This window comes from Eleutherodactylus coqui, chromosome 10, assembly GCF_035609145.1.
Source record: "Eleutherodactylus coqui strain aEleCoq1 chromosome 10, aEleCoq1.hap1, whole genome shotgun sequence".
Lineage (NCBI taxonomy): Eukaryota > Metazoa > Chordata > Amphibia > Anura > Eleutherodactylidae > Eleutherodactylus > Eleutherodactylus coqui.
This window is the reverse complement of record NC_089846.1, coordinates 29,791,186-29,806,150: the sequence shown is the minus strand read 5'-3', so window position 1 is coordinate 29,806,150 and position 14,965 is coordinate 29,791,186. Positions and strand designations below refer to the sequence as shown.

The 14,965-nt window shown below is 42.8% G+C and overlaps 1 protein-coding gene across 2 annotated transcripts in view; it reads right to left on the bottom strand.

Annotated features, from left to right (window-relative positions):
- The window catches only part of MAPKAP1 (MAPK associated protein 1), a 168,784-nt gene that overhangs the window by 38,249 nt on the left and 115,570 nt on the right, over window positions 1–14,965 (bottom strand). For both annotated transcript variants that reach the window (XM_066580758.1, XM_066580759.1), the window contains exon 9: window positions 1,606–1,746. In XM_066580758.1, coding sequence (XP_066436855.1) covers window positions 1,606–1,746 — 141 coding nt within the window. The remainder of the gene's footprint in view (window positions 1–1,605; window positions 1,747–14,965) is intronic.

Sequence of the window (14,965 nt, the reverse complement as noted above, 5' to 3'; positions counted from 1 at the left end):
CCCCTCCCAGCAGCAATATTAACCCCCCCCCCCCCCCAACACATCAGCTATATTTACCCCCTCACCCCCCCAACACACCAGCAATATTAACCCCCTCACCCCCGGCAGCAATCAGCAATATTAACCTCATCCCAGCAACAACAATATTAACTCCCCACCCCCCCAGCAGCAATATTAACTTCCCTCTTCCCCAGCCATATGCTTACCTCCTCCTTGCTGTCAGCGCTGCTCCTCCTCGGATCGTGGTGAGCCCGGGTGGCATATTATCTTTTTCCACAAGACTTCTGCACTATTGAGCAATTCCAGCAACCTGATTGGTTGCTTAGTGAATCAGCGAACCCAAACAACCAATCACTGTGAATCAGCCAACCCAGACAACCAATCAGGTTGCTGGAATTGCTCAATAGTGCAAAAGCCTGGTGGAAAAAGTTCCTATGCGCCCGGGTGCAGCACGGCACGCTTCCTCCCTGAGTCCTCTCCTGCGGAACTGAAGAGCAGGGGACTCAGGGGGGAAGGATTCTGATGTCAGAGTGTGCGCTGGGATCAGCGCTGTCAGTGTGATTACAAGTGGGGAGCTGCGGCACCCCAGCTGGTAATCACTACAGTGGTGAGCGGCCGTCGGCATGCCGCGGGCCACATAGCATAAGGCAGCGGGCCGGATTCGGCCCGCGGGCCTTGTGTTTGACACATGTGCTCTATGGGGATAATCCAAGGCTTTTCCACGCAGAGTCCATGTGAAGAGCGAATGTGCTCATTCTTCTTGCAGATTCCTTTTTTCTCCAGTATCTTTGCAGATATGTTTTCCACTGCATGTGAATAAAACTGCAAAATTTTCTATAGTAAATCTGCCCCGCTGTGTACACCAAGGCATGCCTATGGACACAGCCCATACCCCCCCCCCCCCCCCAAAAAAAAGCCCTAGCTGCAGAAAAATTTTTGAAAAAAGTATACATCACCTTAGAAGCACTGTCAGCTCTGCTGCATCTTTTCCCCTGTCCCCAACACTATTCTTCTTCAGCTCTTCTGGCTGGGGATTGAAAAATCCCCCCCCCCCCCCCAGAAACACTGGCTGTGAATGGCTGACACTTAGCCAATCAGATTCAGCATTTGATAAATGGCTGTGATTGATTCATTGAGCGCTGGCTGTGATTGGCTAAGGGTAAGCCAATCACAGCCAGTGCTTCCAGGAGGTGAGGATTTTTCAATCCCCGGCCAGAAGAGCTAAAGAAGAATAGTCCAGGGACCGGGGAGAAGATGTGGCCAGGTTGACAGCACTTCTAAGGGGATGTATACTTTTTCCCCCCCTGCAGCTAGGGCTTAGGTTATGGCTTTGGCAGTATGATTTCCTACTGTCAAAGTTGCATCGCACCGCACAAAAATCGCGTTTTCATGCGATGCGATGCAACAGTGAGGAAAGCTCCGTAGGGAAACAAAACCTTACAAGCTGTGTGCATATCGCAGGACCCGCAAGGTATCGTGTCGGAATGTCGCACACTCTAAAATATCGCATGTATGAATTAACCCACTGGAAAGCATGGGCTGAAGGAACAGACTTTTGCGGATATTTTAATGAAATGAAGTACAGAAAAGTTAGTGCGGTCTTACCTAGTTGGACATCGGTGGTAAATCTCAGCCTGTGAATCATGCTGACCTTGAATGACTTGTAGTGATGACTGCTCAGCATATCCTGTACCGTGGCAATGTCAATCTGGGTTTCTTCTTCTTGAGGCTCTTCTCCTCTCGAACCTAAGAAAACAAGGCAGCATGTATCTCTTAGAGCTCATTCACACGGGTGTATTTACGCACGTAATACGGAAAGCTGAAATCCCATCGATTCCCGTTGGGGTATTCGGAAATGCATTTTTCACGGCTGTGAAAAAAATTGCAGCATGTTCTACTTTAGTCTGTACTATGGACCGAAATAGTCCATTAAAGTCAATGGGAGCGCGCAAATACACAGTGAAAAACGCAAACATTATCAATAAATATAATGAAGATACCCTATCCATCATTCACATACAGACACTGCAATAAGAGCTTAAGTTCCACTAGTGGATATTCATCTGACTATGAACTTCTTGCAGGAGTAAGGATCATGGGAAATGTCTTCTCGACCATCAAATGCACTGCTTGCCCTGCCCTCTCAGACAGAATGAGCCTGACAAGCACAAGCTCAATAGGTCCCGTAATGGAACTATCCGCAGAGGAGCCCATGTGATCTGTGGACGCAGCGTCATGGCGGATAGTATTTCTTATGTGACCGGGGACAGAGAGGTGTTCCTACCCAAACTGAAAACTTACTCCTATTGTCAGAGGCGTGACTTGAAGCTCCTGGGCCCCAATACAAAACCTATAACAAGGCCCCCAACAATAATGCTTTATTCATAGTACTGGGCTCCCTATATGGAGAAGAGAGGCTATATATTGTGATAAGATACAATAATACCCTGTATAAGACCTCATTTACACTTAAAGATAATCACTCAAAACTCACTCAAACGATAGTTTGAGTGACAGTTTTGAGCGATCACCTTTGCATACTTTATCGTAGTTAATTAGCTACTGTGGAGCTATGCAGGCAGAGCAGGACACAGCCAAGGCCGCTAACAGAACAATAACAATACAGCTGTTTTGCATGAGCAAACAGATGTATTCTTCTCAGCCCTGACTGCCAGTGTCCCCGCTGTGAATTCACAGCAGGACACAGGCACGGAGAATCTTATCAGTACAGCCTGCTCCGCTGATAAGAGCTAATCGCTTGATTCTAGCAAGTAAGAATTCAGCGATCAGCGACTCGTGCACGAAAACTGCACAATGTCAGTGCATTTAGACAGAAGAAGAATCGCTCAAAAGACAGCTTTGAGCGATTTTTGAGCGATTCGCGTTGTGTCTAAATGGGCCTTAATTTAGGCCCTTTATCACTTTCTTCCTCTATGATATAAACTGACCAAATGCAAAAGCCCTCTGTTAAGGGTCACTTCTTTTTAAACTGTTCCTGTTCATTATTTAGCAGATCATATAAGTACTGTACTCCAAGTCTGGCTTAAACACTGCACATGAAAAGCTGAAGGGCCAGTGCAAACGTATTTTATACTGGCAAAAGATATTACTTTGGGGAAAAAGTAAGCGATCTGAGCAACTTCTAATGAGGCTTGGTCATCAGTGCTAGACTAGTCAGGGTCAACTTTGTGGGGTTTTCTCCTGTAACAATGTGGAGATTATATAGAGAATGGTATGAGGCTTGGTCATCAGTACTAGACTAGTCAGGGTCAACTTTGTGGGGTTTTCTCCTGTAACAATGTGGAGATTATATAGAGAATGGTATGATTGAGGAAAAACATCCAGCAAAAAGAGAACATGTAGATGTAAACAACTCCTCAACAAAAGGGGTCAGAAGAGGGTGTCAAAAACTGTTCTGATAACATGTGCTGCACAGTCAAGCAAATTGCAGCTAAATACAATGCAGGTGCTCCAAATAACGTGTCTAAACGCACAATTCGCCATTCCTTCTCACGGATGGCGTGTAACACTAGGCAACCCATTCTAATGTCATGGTTACCTAAACAGAAAGGCGAGACTCCGGTGAACAAAATAATGCAAAAATTGGACCATTGAGCAGTGAAAAATAAATAGATTAAGATTTCTGTTGCATCATGCCAACGGGAGGGTGAGAATTTGGTACAAGTAGTGTTAATTGATGACCTCTTCCTGTCAGTTGTTCAGAACATGTCAGTAACTTCATCTAATTCGCAATAACTGTGAGAAGCTTCCTGTCCGCAGGGGCCGATATTACTGTAGAACGATTTCATCACCTAGTGGCCTCTATGCCACGATGTATTGCTGCGGTTCTGAAACATGCTGTTGTTCCTAATAAAGTGGCCATTCACTGTATATAGTAATATATTTTTTAAAACCAGAATTGGAGTCGGTACATTTCTTCCAACTCCATGACTCTGACTCAAGAGCCCTGGAAGCCATGTTTAATTGCTTCAAAGAGAACTTGACAAGGGATGCAATGGGCATAGCATATATAACCAGGCTGGTTCTCTAGAGTAGTGGTTCTCGACATGGGTGTTATTGCCCCCTGGGGGACATTTTTACTTCTCAAGAAGGAAGGGAAAGACGCGGCAGGGGGGTTTTCTGTGTTTGCTTTGTTGATTTTTTTTTTTTGTCTAGTAACTACATTTTTCTAAAAATTAGTAGTAATACCTCAGTTTTCGTCAATAATCCATCTGAAAACAATTGGTGAAACACGAAACCGACGAAAACCGAGGCAATTATTTCCATATGAATCAGTTACATGTAATGGGAGTTGGGTGCAGCCTGCGCCCCTCTATCATATAATGTATGACTTTTATAACTTCATGACTCCGCTACAGATCAGTCACACTTCATAACACTGGATAACCTACAGCACAACCTAACCCGCTGTATTCCATAATGCTGCTGATTGGCTGGAACAGCTTCAAACTTTCACTTGTGTGGGTCTCTGGGAGTTGTAGTCTTAGTGGACGCCAAGTGTATTTTCAGAACGTTGATATAAATCACAACTCCCAGACACCCACACAACTTAAAGTTCCAGCAAATCAGTGGCATTATAGAATACAGCGGGTTAAGTTGTTCTTTAGGTTATCCAGTGTGAATGATCTGTAGCGGAGTCATGGAGTTATAAAAGTCATACATCATCATACTATATAAAAATGGCTGAGAAGAAGAAATGCTGTCAATATTCAAGTGAATACCTGAAATACAGATTCATGCCTTTTCCTACAAAATGAACAGCTACCCTTGTGCCTTGTTTGTGAAAATGCATTTTTGAATGAAGCAATGAAGCCTTCGAGACTGAGAGATCACCTTGCAAAAATGCATTCAGACAAAGTGGGTAAGCCTATTTCCTTTTTCCAAGGCTTAAAGTCAAAGTTTGAGTACCGCAGCACTGTAGGCAAGCAGTTTAGAAAATCTGCTTTCAATGCTGACCAAAGGCCTCCATGCTTCTTTATAGCAATGTGGCAAATCACATACAATTGGGGCAACACTTGTGTAACCCGCAGTTAAAGAGATTGTCAGTACTATGCGTATTCCATAGTGAAATCGAAGGCTTTGAGTAATGACACCGGTTCAAGAAGAATTGACGAGATGGCTGCTGATGTGGAATAAATGCTTTTGGATGTGTTGAAGAACACAGAAATTGTAATGCAAATTGACAAGTCAGCGTTTAGAGACAATGAAGTATTGCTGCTAGCTTACGTTTGTTTCATTAATTGAAATTAAGAGGTAGTGGAGAAACTGTTGTTTACCAGAAATGTAACCACTGACACAAAAGGCTCCTCTATATACAAAAGAGTGAAAGAATTTTTCCAAGAAAAAAAACATCCTTTTAACAAATGTACTTGCAACTGATGGAGCTGCATCCATGATTGGTCGATGTTGTGGATTTATAGCCCAATTTATAGCCAAATCTGCTATACCTGGCATAATGGCATTCCTCTGTGTGATCCATCAGCAGCTAGTTGCTAAACATTTATGTGAGAGATTGCATGATTCTCTGCACTACGTAATTAATGCTCTTAACAAGATAAAAGCATGCTCTTTGAATGAACGCCTTTTCCACAAACCATGAGGAAGAATGTGAATGTTTACACCTACACACGAAAGTGAGGTGGCTGTCAAGAGGAAAGTGCTTACAACGCTTTTACACACTTTTTTTTGACACAGTAGTTGAGTTTCTTCGGCCGATTGACCCAAGCCTTTGTGATAAAATCAAACTACGACGTGTTGACGTTGCCTATCTCGCAGACATATTTGACAAACTCAACGAGGTCAACACAAAGCTACAAGGAGACAAAATGAGTTTCATTAAGGCTAAAGGTATAACCTCTTCCTTCATTGCCAAACTGGACCTTCATACCAATAACCTGAGTCGACGCAAGCTGTCAGTTTCCGAGTCTTCAAGAAACTTCAAGATGCAGACTTAGACGTTTTTGTTCACACCTCAAACTAGCCAAAGAAGACATGCAAACTAGGTTTCATGATCTATGTACCCTTGAAATACCAATGTGGGTACTCAATCCATTTTTAGCAGACAGGAGAATTTCTTCCCAGATTACAAGAGTAGTTGATCGACTTGAAACACAATAGTGAAGCCCAAGCACTTTTCCAACAATGTGGCTATGAATGTTTTTGGGTGAAAGTGAAGAATTTCTATCCTATCCTGTGGCAGGAAGTTAAGTTGCTTGTGATAGCTTTTCCATCTACGTACTTAGTGGAGAGGGGCTTCAGTGCAGTTCAGCAGCTCCTGACAAAAGCGAGAAACAAACTTCAGATATGTGTAAGGGGCGACTTGAGACTGCGGTTGACGAAGATAGAACCAGATATCACGAAATTAGCGTCTGCTCATCAGACCCAAGGCAGCTATTAATGACACAGATTGATTGTGGCAAAAATTATTATTATTAGTCGAATTTCATTGTTCATGCAATTTAATTAGTCTTCTGACCATTAAGGATTAACGTGTAACTTGCATTTTCTTTACACATTTCTATCGAATGATAATTAAAGATAGTATTACTGCTTCCTTCCCCAAAAAAATATCCTCTGCAATAAAACCTATTATTATTGTGTCCACAATTAAGCATTTTTTTTTAATATTTAACACCTACATTTTAGAAACTAAAATTTAGCTGACTAAAATACTTCTTTGGTAATTTTTAGAGACGGGTTTTCACAATTAATGCTACTCTGTTAAAACACTATCAAACTATCCAAAAAAGTATTCAGTATTTTAATCTGTACTTTTAACTTTGTAAACAAGGTAAACTTTGACTGGGTCTAAACTAGTAAGGCTTAAGGGGCACTCGCCACCATCCCAATACCTAAAGGGGGGTCTGGGCTGAAAAAGGTTGAGAACCACTGCTCTAAAGTAACAGAGGATTAGGTGCTGACTAGAGATGAGCGAACGTACTCGTTTCGAGTAATTACTCGATCGAGCACCGCGATTTTCGAGTACTTCAGTACTCGGGTGAAAAGATTCGGGGGGCGCCGGGGGGTGGGGGAGGCGTGGCGGCGCGGGGGGTAGCAGCGGGGAACAGGGGGGAGCCCTCTCTCCCTCTCCCCCCCCCACTCCCCGCTGCAACCCCCCACTCACCCACGGCGCCCCCCGAATCTTTTCGCCCGAGTACGGAAGTACTCGAAAATCGCGTTACTCGGGTGAAAAAGGGGCGTGGCCGAGTACGCTCGCTCATCTCTAGTGCTGACAAAATGGCCCGAAGATCCCACAGAAGACCAGCCTATTTGAAGCTGTTTTGTAGCCAATCACATGTTAGGGACTATTTACACAAATAACCTGGTAAAGCGAATTAAAGATTAGCGAAGTTTACAATGCAGTTAAAAGTGTTCAAGTTCTTTATTGGTTGACAGGAGGTCCTCATCTCCCCTTGGAGGTCTCAGTACCCCATTCTGACACAGAATATAACCACTAAAAAGCAGTTTTGGAAATGCCTCCCATAAGTACGTCAGCACACCTGTATCTAATATTAAGAAAATGAAGTGAAGTCTTTCCAGTACAGAAGGGGTTAATATCAGTTTCCTGCACTCCCAAAATGATTTAGGCACTGTGCGATTTTAACAACTTTTTCCCATAAAGCTGCCACTGGCCCCATTATCGACCTCATATATCCTTCTTTACCAACACCCTGTTTTTTCTTGAAGCTATTAGTTATAATGAAGGTAACCGTTCATTAAGCCAAAACGTCAATTACTTTGAGAATAACACTAAAAAATGCCAGCCATTCCCTGCCTTTTTATGATATTTTGGATCACAACCAATTTGGAAATGAAGGTTTCTGACGGATTTTGTTTAAATATAGCCCCCGTGATGCCAACGTTGGGAGCCGGGAAATAATCAGTCAGATGCTTTTAAATAAAGTGCTGCATAAAATATGGCAGAAACATTGATTTAGCCTCTTTCGGAGACAGCGTGACACGTCGCTTGCTGCACCGCCTAATGCAGGTCCTAAAAGCCACAATCTCTGGATTTCAGAGGCAGATTAATGAAGACGTCATTGTTTTCTTTAAATGGAAGTGCCGTCTGCTAAGAGAGCAAATAAACTTGCCTTTATGTATAGAATTAATATAATTTATTCAGAAAAATGCTACTATGGCGCAACAGCGCCGGACGGGAAAGGATACGTAACTTCCAGTAGAAATGATTAAGTATAGAGGTAAAAGACAACAAATAATGCGAACAGCAATAATGTGCTGCAGTGTAATAACACGAAGATTTCAATCTGCTCAGGCGCCACAGGTTAGAAACAAAAGGGGATGAGCTGCGCTCAAACACCGCCGGTTTAATTGCTGTAGGATGCAATTTGTCCTAGAATGCCATTAATCTAGCAATGTTGAATCCACAGGCTAAATAGAAAACTCTTAAAGGGGATGTCTCATGAGGGCAACACTATTCTATATGCCCTAAGCGGACAGGTAGGTTCTTCACTAAGTATCTCGCTCAAAGAGCCAGAGTTGGCAGACATGGTACGTCCATGCATTAGATAGTTGGCCATACAGTTGACAAGCCAACTTGTGATTCTATAGAGAGAAGGCGTTAGGAAACAGCGATCGCTTCATCACTGCGACCGTCCGGCTTCAGTTTAACCAGAGGTTGTCTTCATGACACAATCCCTTTAATCGTCAATACATGGTAAATTAACAGCAAAATACAAGAAAACAACGCTCCATTGCGAGGCACTGTCGAGATGAAGAATGCAACGGCGAATTAGAATAATTGTACTCGAAGGGATCGTGCAAACGGTAGAATACGTGGGAAAGCCTGTCAGCAGCCCCAAAAGGAGCGATGAAGGACCTTCCTTCCGAGGTCGGTAAAATGCGTACCCAAGCTTGGTTGGGGGGTAATGAATAAATTACTTGAAAGCGCTGAGGAATAAGTTGGCGCTATACAAATAACTGTAGAATCAGTGGCTAGGGCTAATCAGTAAAAAAAAGTAATTCAATGAATAAACGAATGCAATGGAAACCAAATGAACATTGCAAAAAAGGACATACTCTAAATGAATGATATAAATAGAAAATAAAACCCTAGAAAATGGTATAAAAACCCAATATATGCAGGTTAATAGCAATCTAACAAGAGCATAGACGTAGATGTATGAAGGCACATTTTATTATATATTTATTCTTTACACTGTAATTATTCGACTATACTTTCTACTTATGGCCGCTATACTTTATTTTAGGGCTTTCTTTTTCTGCCACCGCAGTGATTTATTTGTTTTACTTTATTTGATGTCTGTTTACTCAGGTCCTAGTGGTCATGTGACTTGATCATGACTGATGTGATGTTACTCACTGTCTTACACAACGTATTTTAATGTTTTATAAGTTCATGTAGCTCTGTTTACTTCATTTCTATGCAATTAGCCAGATGAAGGCGCCAGTGTGGTGCTGAAACGCGTTGCTCCAATAAAGACATTTTTGAATTCTTTGGTCTCCTGTCAAGCTCACCAACTGTCCCCTGTTATTTTCAAGCTCCGAGTGTATACATGGTGAATGGGAGCTTGATTCTTATAGAAAAGTCAAGAATTTCTTTGTAGAGTCCTATTTTCTGCAGTCATCACCTTGAAGGGGTCTTCCAAGATTTAAAGGGGTTTTCCAGGGAAATACTATTGATGAGCTATCCTCAGGATAGGTCATCAGTAGTTGATCAGCTGTGGTCTGCCACTCGAGACCCAAGCCAATCAGCTGATCTTGCATCCATTGTCAGCGCCATTATACACAGGGGTACAGAGTGAAAGCTGCCGCTCCAACCCGTGTAGTGGCCGGCGCTTGTAATTGCATGTGCAGCCATTATTGATTTTAATGAGAGCTGTGCCTGTAGTTACAAGCACCGGGCACTACATAGGTAGTGGAGCAGCAGTTTTTGCTCATTACTCCAGTGTGTAGCGGCAATGACTGCGGCGCCCATTCAGCTGATCGGCAGGGGTCCCAGGACCTGTGGATAGGATTCCTTAATACTAATCAGGCCTGCGTTATTTACGCGTGTGAAAGAAAACACAGCATGGCCTATCTTAGTCCATAATACACAGCGAAACAGCACATTGAAATGAATGGGATTGCATAAATACGCAGCAAATACACGATATGTGCATATTCATTGTGGACTTATACAGGAAAGAAAGAGAAATTAAACCTTCTTGCATTTTTTTGCACACACAAATACCTAGTGATTATGCATGCAAGAAATGCAAGGTCAAAATATGCATTTAATACAAAGCTGCGGTCAGTGAAAATGCTGTGTATTCACAGACCAAAACCGAATATGCCCGTGTGAATGAGTCCTTATAGAGTAACATTTCACAGCTTTTATATAGGTATAATAAAGAGTTGAGTGACTTTGTAAGTACACAGCTTTACGGTATTATTGTATCTTGACACCACCCAAAGCTGTTTGGCTGGAGAAGGCTTGGCTGTAGGTCGTGGCAGGTCACTATAATGATCTCGTCCCCTGTTATTAGTGCTTTCGGCTCCTGCATTTTCGTCCCTGGCCCTCTAATCCCCGCTCCTGGTCTTCCGTCCCGGCTGTTAACAGTGCTCCCCGTGCCTGCACTTTGATCCCCGGCCCTCTAATTCCCGCTTCTGCTGTTTTGGCCCTGCCGCTGCGTTCCCCACTGCTGCCCCTTATTCCCCGACCTTGTGCTCCCCGCTCTAGCTGTTGAGCTCACCGGCTGTTCGGCACTGCTGCTGCTCCTGACGTCCTCTGACAGCCCACGCGGCATCTCCCATCCGGCTCGACTGCCCTTACGTAAGTAAGCTTGGCGCTGCTGTGTATTCGGTGGCCCTTCGCCGTTGCTGCTTCAAATCCCCACTGAGCCTCTCCGTTCTCTCCTGCACAGCGGCGGCGGCGGGAGATCCACGGCAGTGCAACATGTATTGCTGCTTCATGTGTATTGATTGTTGGCTGCCGTGGACGGTTAGGGTTAGGGATGATTTTCCGAATTGCCTTACATTATTAACTGTAAATGCTTCCATGTTACAGGTTGAACATGGAAGTATTTACAACTAATAATGTAAGGCTAAAAACAAAATCATCCCTAACCCTAACTGTCCACGGCAGCCAACAATCAATACACACTGTGCTGCTAGGATTTTTGCCAAGTCAGCCAATCGGGAGCTAGGGGTGCGACAAGGGCATTCCTGCATCCAAGCCCTGTAAAACCCCTAGCTTCCTGGTGGCGTCAAGATACAAGAATACCCAGCTTTACAAGTCTTGCACTGATCTTGAGTTATAGCCTGTATGACAGTTTAGACCATTGTTCAGTTGGTTGTTAGCAGAAATACACTTCAGACAGCTAACAAATGTTTCTCCAAACCCCTCCATACACATGTAGCATGCATGTATAATGTACGTGGAGAGGAGAGTAAGCCGCTACTAGACATCTTTCAAGACACAGCCAATTCTTCTTTACCCCAACATCTGCCACTGGGGCTAAGATAGTATGCCCCGGTACACCCCTATAGTCAGCTGGTCTGATTTCGCCAACATTATTCTAATGTGTATGGTTGCCTTTACTGTTTCCTACAGTATGTCAGATTACTGCATAGTACCAGGTCTAAAGACTGCGCTTCCAGACTACGAGCTCTCAGACCAAGCAGACACCAAGAGATGAAGATTTTAGTTCACTTTTTATCTTGCTGCTTGTTATTTTGTCCTATGTTTCCAGTAACAATCTAAGGCTTGTGTTTGAGTGCTTCTGCTCTGTGTCCTTGGTTTTGACTCATGGCATGTCCAACAACGTATGCTCCATGTCTTGGGTTTTCTACTGCTGGCTTGATCTGCTACAGTCGTTGTAACCTCGTCCAATGCCAAGTTCCCGGGCACCTCTCAAGTCTTGCCATTGTCCTTTTCTGTTATTGCTACTTCTTGCATTATCATATCAGCTTGTCCTGCTACTCCCATTGGTGTCCGTTTATTCTCCATCCCAGAAGCAATCACAAAGAGGTGACTACTATAAGTGTTGCAAACTGGAGACTCCACCAGAAAAGGCCATCCCTCTCTTAAGGTCTCCAAAGACCAACTGTTGGACAAATGATCACTCATTCAACAGCTGTTTTCACTAGTTCCCCCACATACATGAACCTTGGGCTTGGCCTAACGTTTGTTTTTTTAGAGAGGTAAGCCACAGCTAGACAGCTTTGGTCCCAGCTTATCCTCCAAAGAGCAAAAGAAGCAGGTGCTGAAAGTCAAAGTTCCCGGTCCTTCGTTCTCCAATATCTGTTGGGCGAAAATTGAGCCTTCCCGATAGACATTAGAGTGTCATCCGTACCCAACATTATCAATGTGCTCGAATGACTAAAATCTACAGTGTATGGAGGCCTTTAGGTGGTTAAAAGGTAAAAAAGTTAATTCCTTAGACTATGCGCCATTGTTTAGCTGGCGCCAAAGCAATTTTGGTCAACAGAGTCCACATCATATTATTTTCAACTACGAGTAATCTACTGTAGTTTGAAACTTGTTACAGAAAGAATTCCACAAAAGTACATAGAGAAGGACCATGAGATCTTGACTTGGAGACTAACGAGACTATAGTTATTAGTAATGCCTTTGTGAAGAATTGCTGAATCTAACAGCTCATGAGTTACGATGGTGATAAATGGCCTGGATGTTACATGACCTTCCATACCTGCCCAAGTCTATGAAATATACCCTACTGCCAACGTATGTATTATATGTATTCTGGCTTCTAGCAAGAATAGACGTTTAACAGACAGAAAACATGATGCCTTATTATTTTAATGTACTAGTATTTTGCTTAATGAAAATTCTTAATTGTAATTCAATTAATTACATACACAGTCCCCAGTTACAGCTTCCAATAAGACATTGGCTTTTCAAACAGGTCTAAAGGCACTTAACCAATTTTAATATATTAAGACCAATTTCCCTTGAATACTAATTAGTTCTTAATGATAAGATGAGGAGGGGAGCATCATAGAAAGCAAGCGGCGGGATATAAAATTCAATTAGCCGTGGAAAGGACGCTCGTCTGCACAACTTGTATTTTAGAGGGTGGAAAGGGCTGGATTGTGAGCTTGTAAATCTCTTAGCACATTTGGGGGATGAGGACAGGGCTTGGCTCTATATAAAGGTGTGGGGGCAGACAATGCATTTTGCATAATACATAATCTGGTTTGTGTTTAACGACATGGATACACTACTTTTGCATACAGAGTTGAAGGCACACAGTGCTACCTCCACCATACATATAACAAACATCTAAGCACTGGGTTCAATGCAAAGTAATAATGTAAATGACTTCATGTTAAAGTAAGTCCATCACCTGCAATTACACCTTAACCATTCCTTACCAAAGACGTGCTACATACAGACAAGTCTAAACATTCCTTTGATTCTCATTTTTCCAATGCCTCCAATGCACTGATAATGCAGTTTACTCATGAGACATGTGGTATGCCAATTAGTTGGAAATGGTCCAATGGATGGTTCTTTGGCTGGACGGGTCCAGGATATTCTGAAATTGGCAAATGAGCTGTGATAGCAGCGATGTTGATCGCCACAGTAGGGTACATCACTGCGCATATCTCGATTTTGGAAGTGGGGAGCAAGAACGGAAAGCGCTTTCAGTGTAAGCGAGCTAAAGACGTCAATCTTAAGTGAATCGATGGAGAGGAAGAGAACCCAAACTAGTCAAATCAGGGATCTACCAATTGGATTGTTTAAAAACTAATTAAAATACCACCTAAGCAGCATACACAAGAAGATTTTTGAGTAGGGAGTTACTATGATGAGAACCAATGGTACGTTTAGACTTGTCTGTATATCCCATATGTTTAGTTAGAATTAGTTTAGGATGCTAACTGTAGGTGAGTATTAAAGAGGTTTTCTGAGACTTAGAGGCTATGGAAAGTTTTGTTTATGATAAAACAATACACACATATCTAACGAAGTCCCTGCAGAAAAAAATGACATACTTATCTGTTTTTTTGGGCATTGAGTTTTCCTTCTCATGCATTTAGAAACCCTCATACTTGGACTGCAGGCACACCTACATTCAAGTTTTTAGCTGGAGGGCGTACCCAACACTGATCAGCTGTTCTCTCTCATGAAAGTAAACAAGCTCAGCTCCTCCTCCCCTCTCTGCTGTATAGTGTGACCATGCTCACTCAATACTACACAGCTGTTTCTCATCTTCTCTCTGAGTAGCTGCTGGTCTATTTCCTCCTTACTTCTGATAAGACCAAAAAATTAATTCAGAGTGAATTACAGTCCTCTGTGATAGTAGCTTTCTCTGTTCTGCTTTCCTCCACATCCCACGTCACTTTCATATAACCCTCTATAATAGTTTAGTAGAAAGGCAGTGAATGCACATTCACAGAAGGGGAGCGGGCTAGGGGAAGAGCTGTCAGTTTACTGTGACTGACAGAATTTGCAAAGATTTCACTCCTCTAGTCTGCATAGCCTTGAAAAACAATGCAAGCATAAAAATCAAACAATCAGAAAATGTGAATGAAACCCAATTCTAAAAACACATTTAAATAAAAAAGGAAAAAAAAGTGCAACGGTGTACATAGCTTTAACTATTGATGACCTATTATCAGGATCGCTCATCCATAGTTGATTGGCGCAGGTCAAATCGGAGCTGGGTCTGCATTCATTTCCAACCAGGGCTGCTGCAATGAGGACAGAACGGTCTGCTTCCAGCTCTGTTCGTACTGACAGTAGGCCTGGCAAACAGCTGATCCGTGGGAATCCCAAGCAGCCGGCTACCACGAATGAACTACTGATGTACTAACTTGAGGTCATTAGTATTTAAGTCTTGGGAAATTCCTACAAGGTATATACAACCCCAATTCCATGTAGGTTGTAATGCAGAGTACAATATAAATAAATGTAAATAAAGAATGCAATGATTTGCAAATCTCATATAACCATATA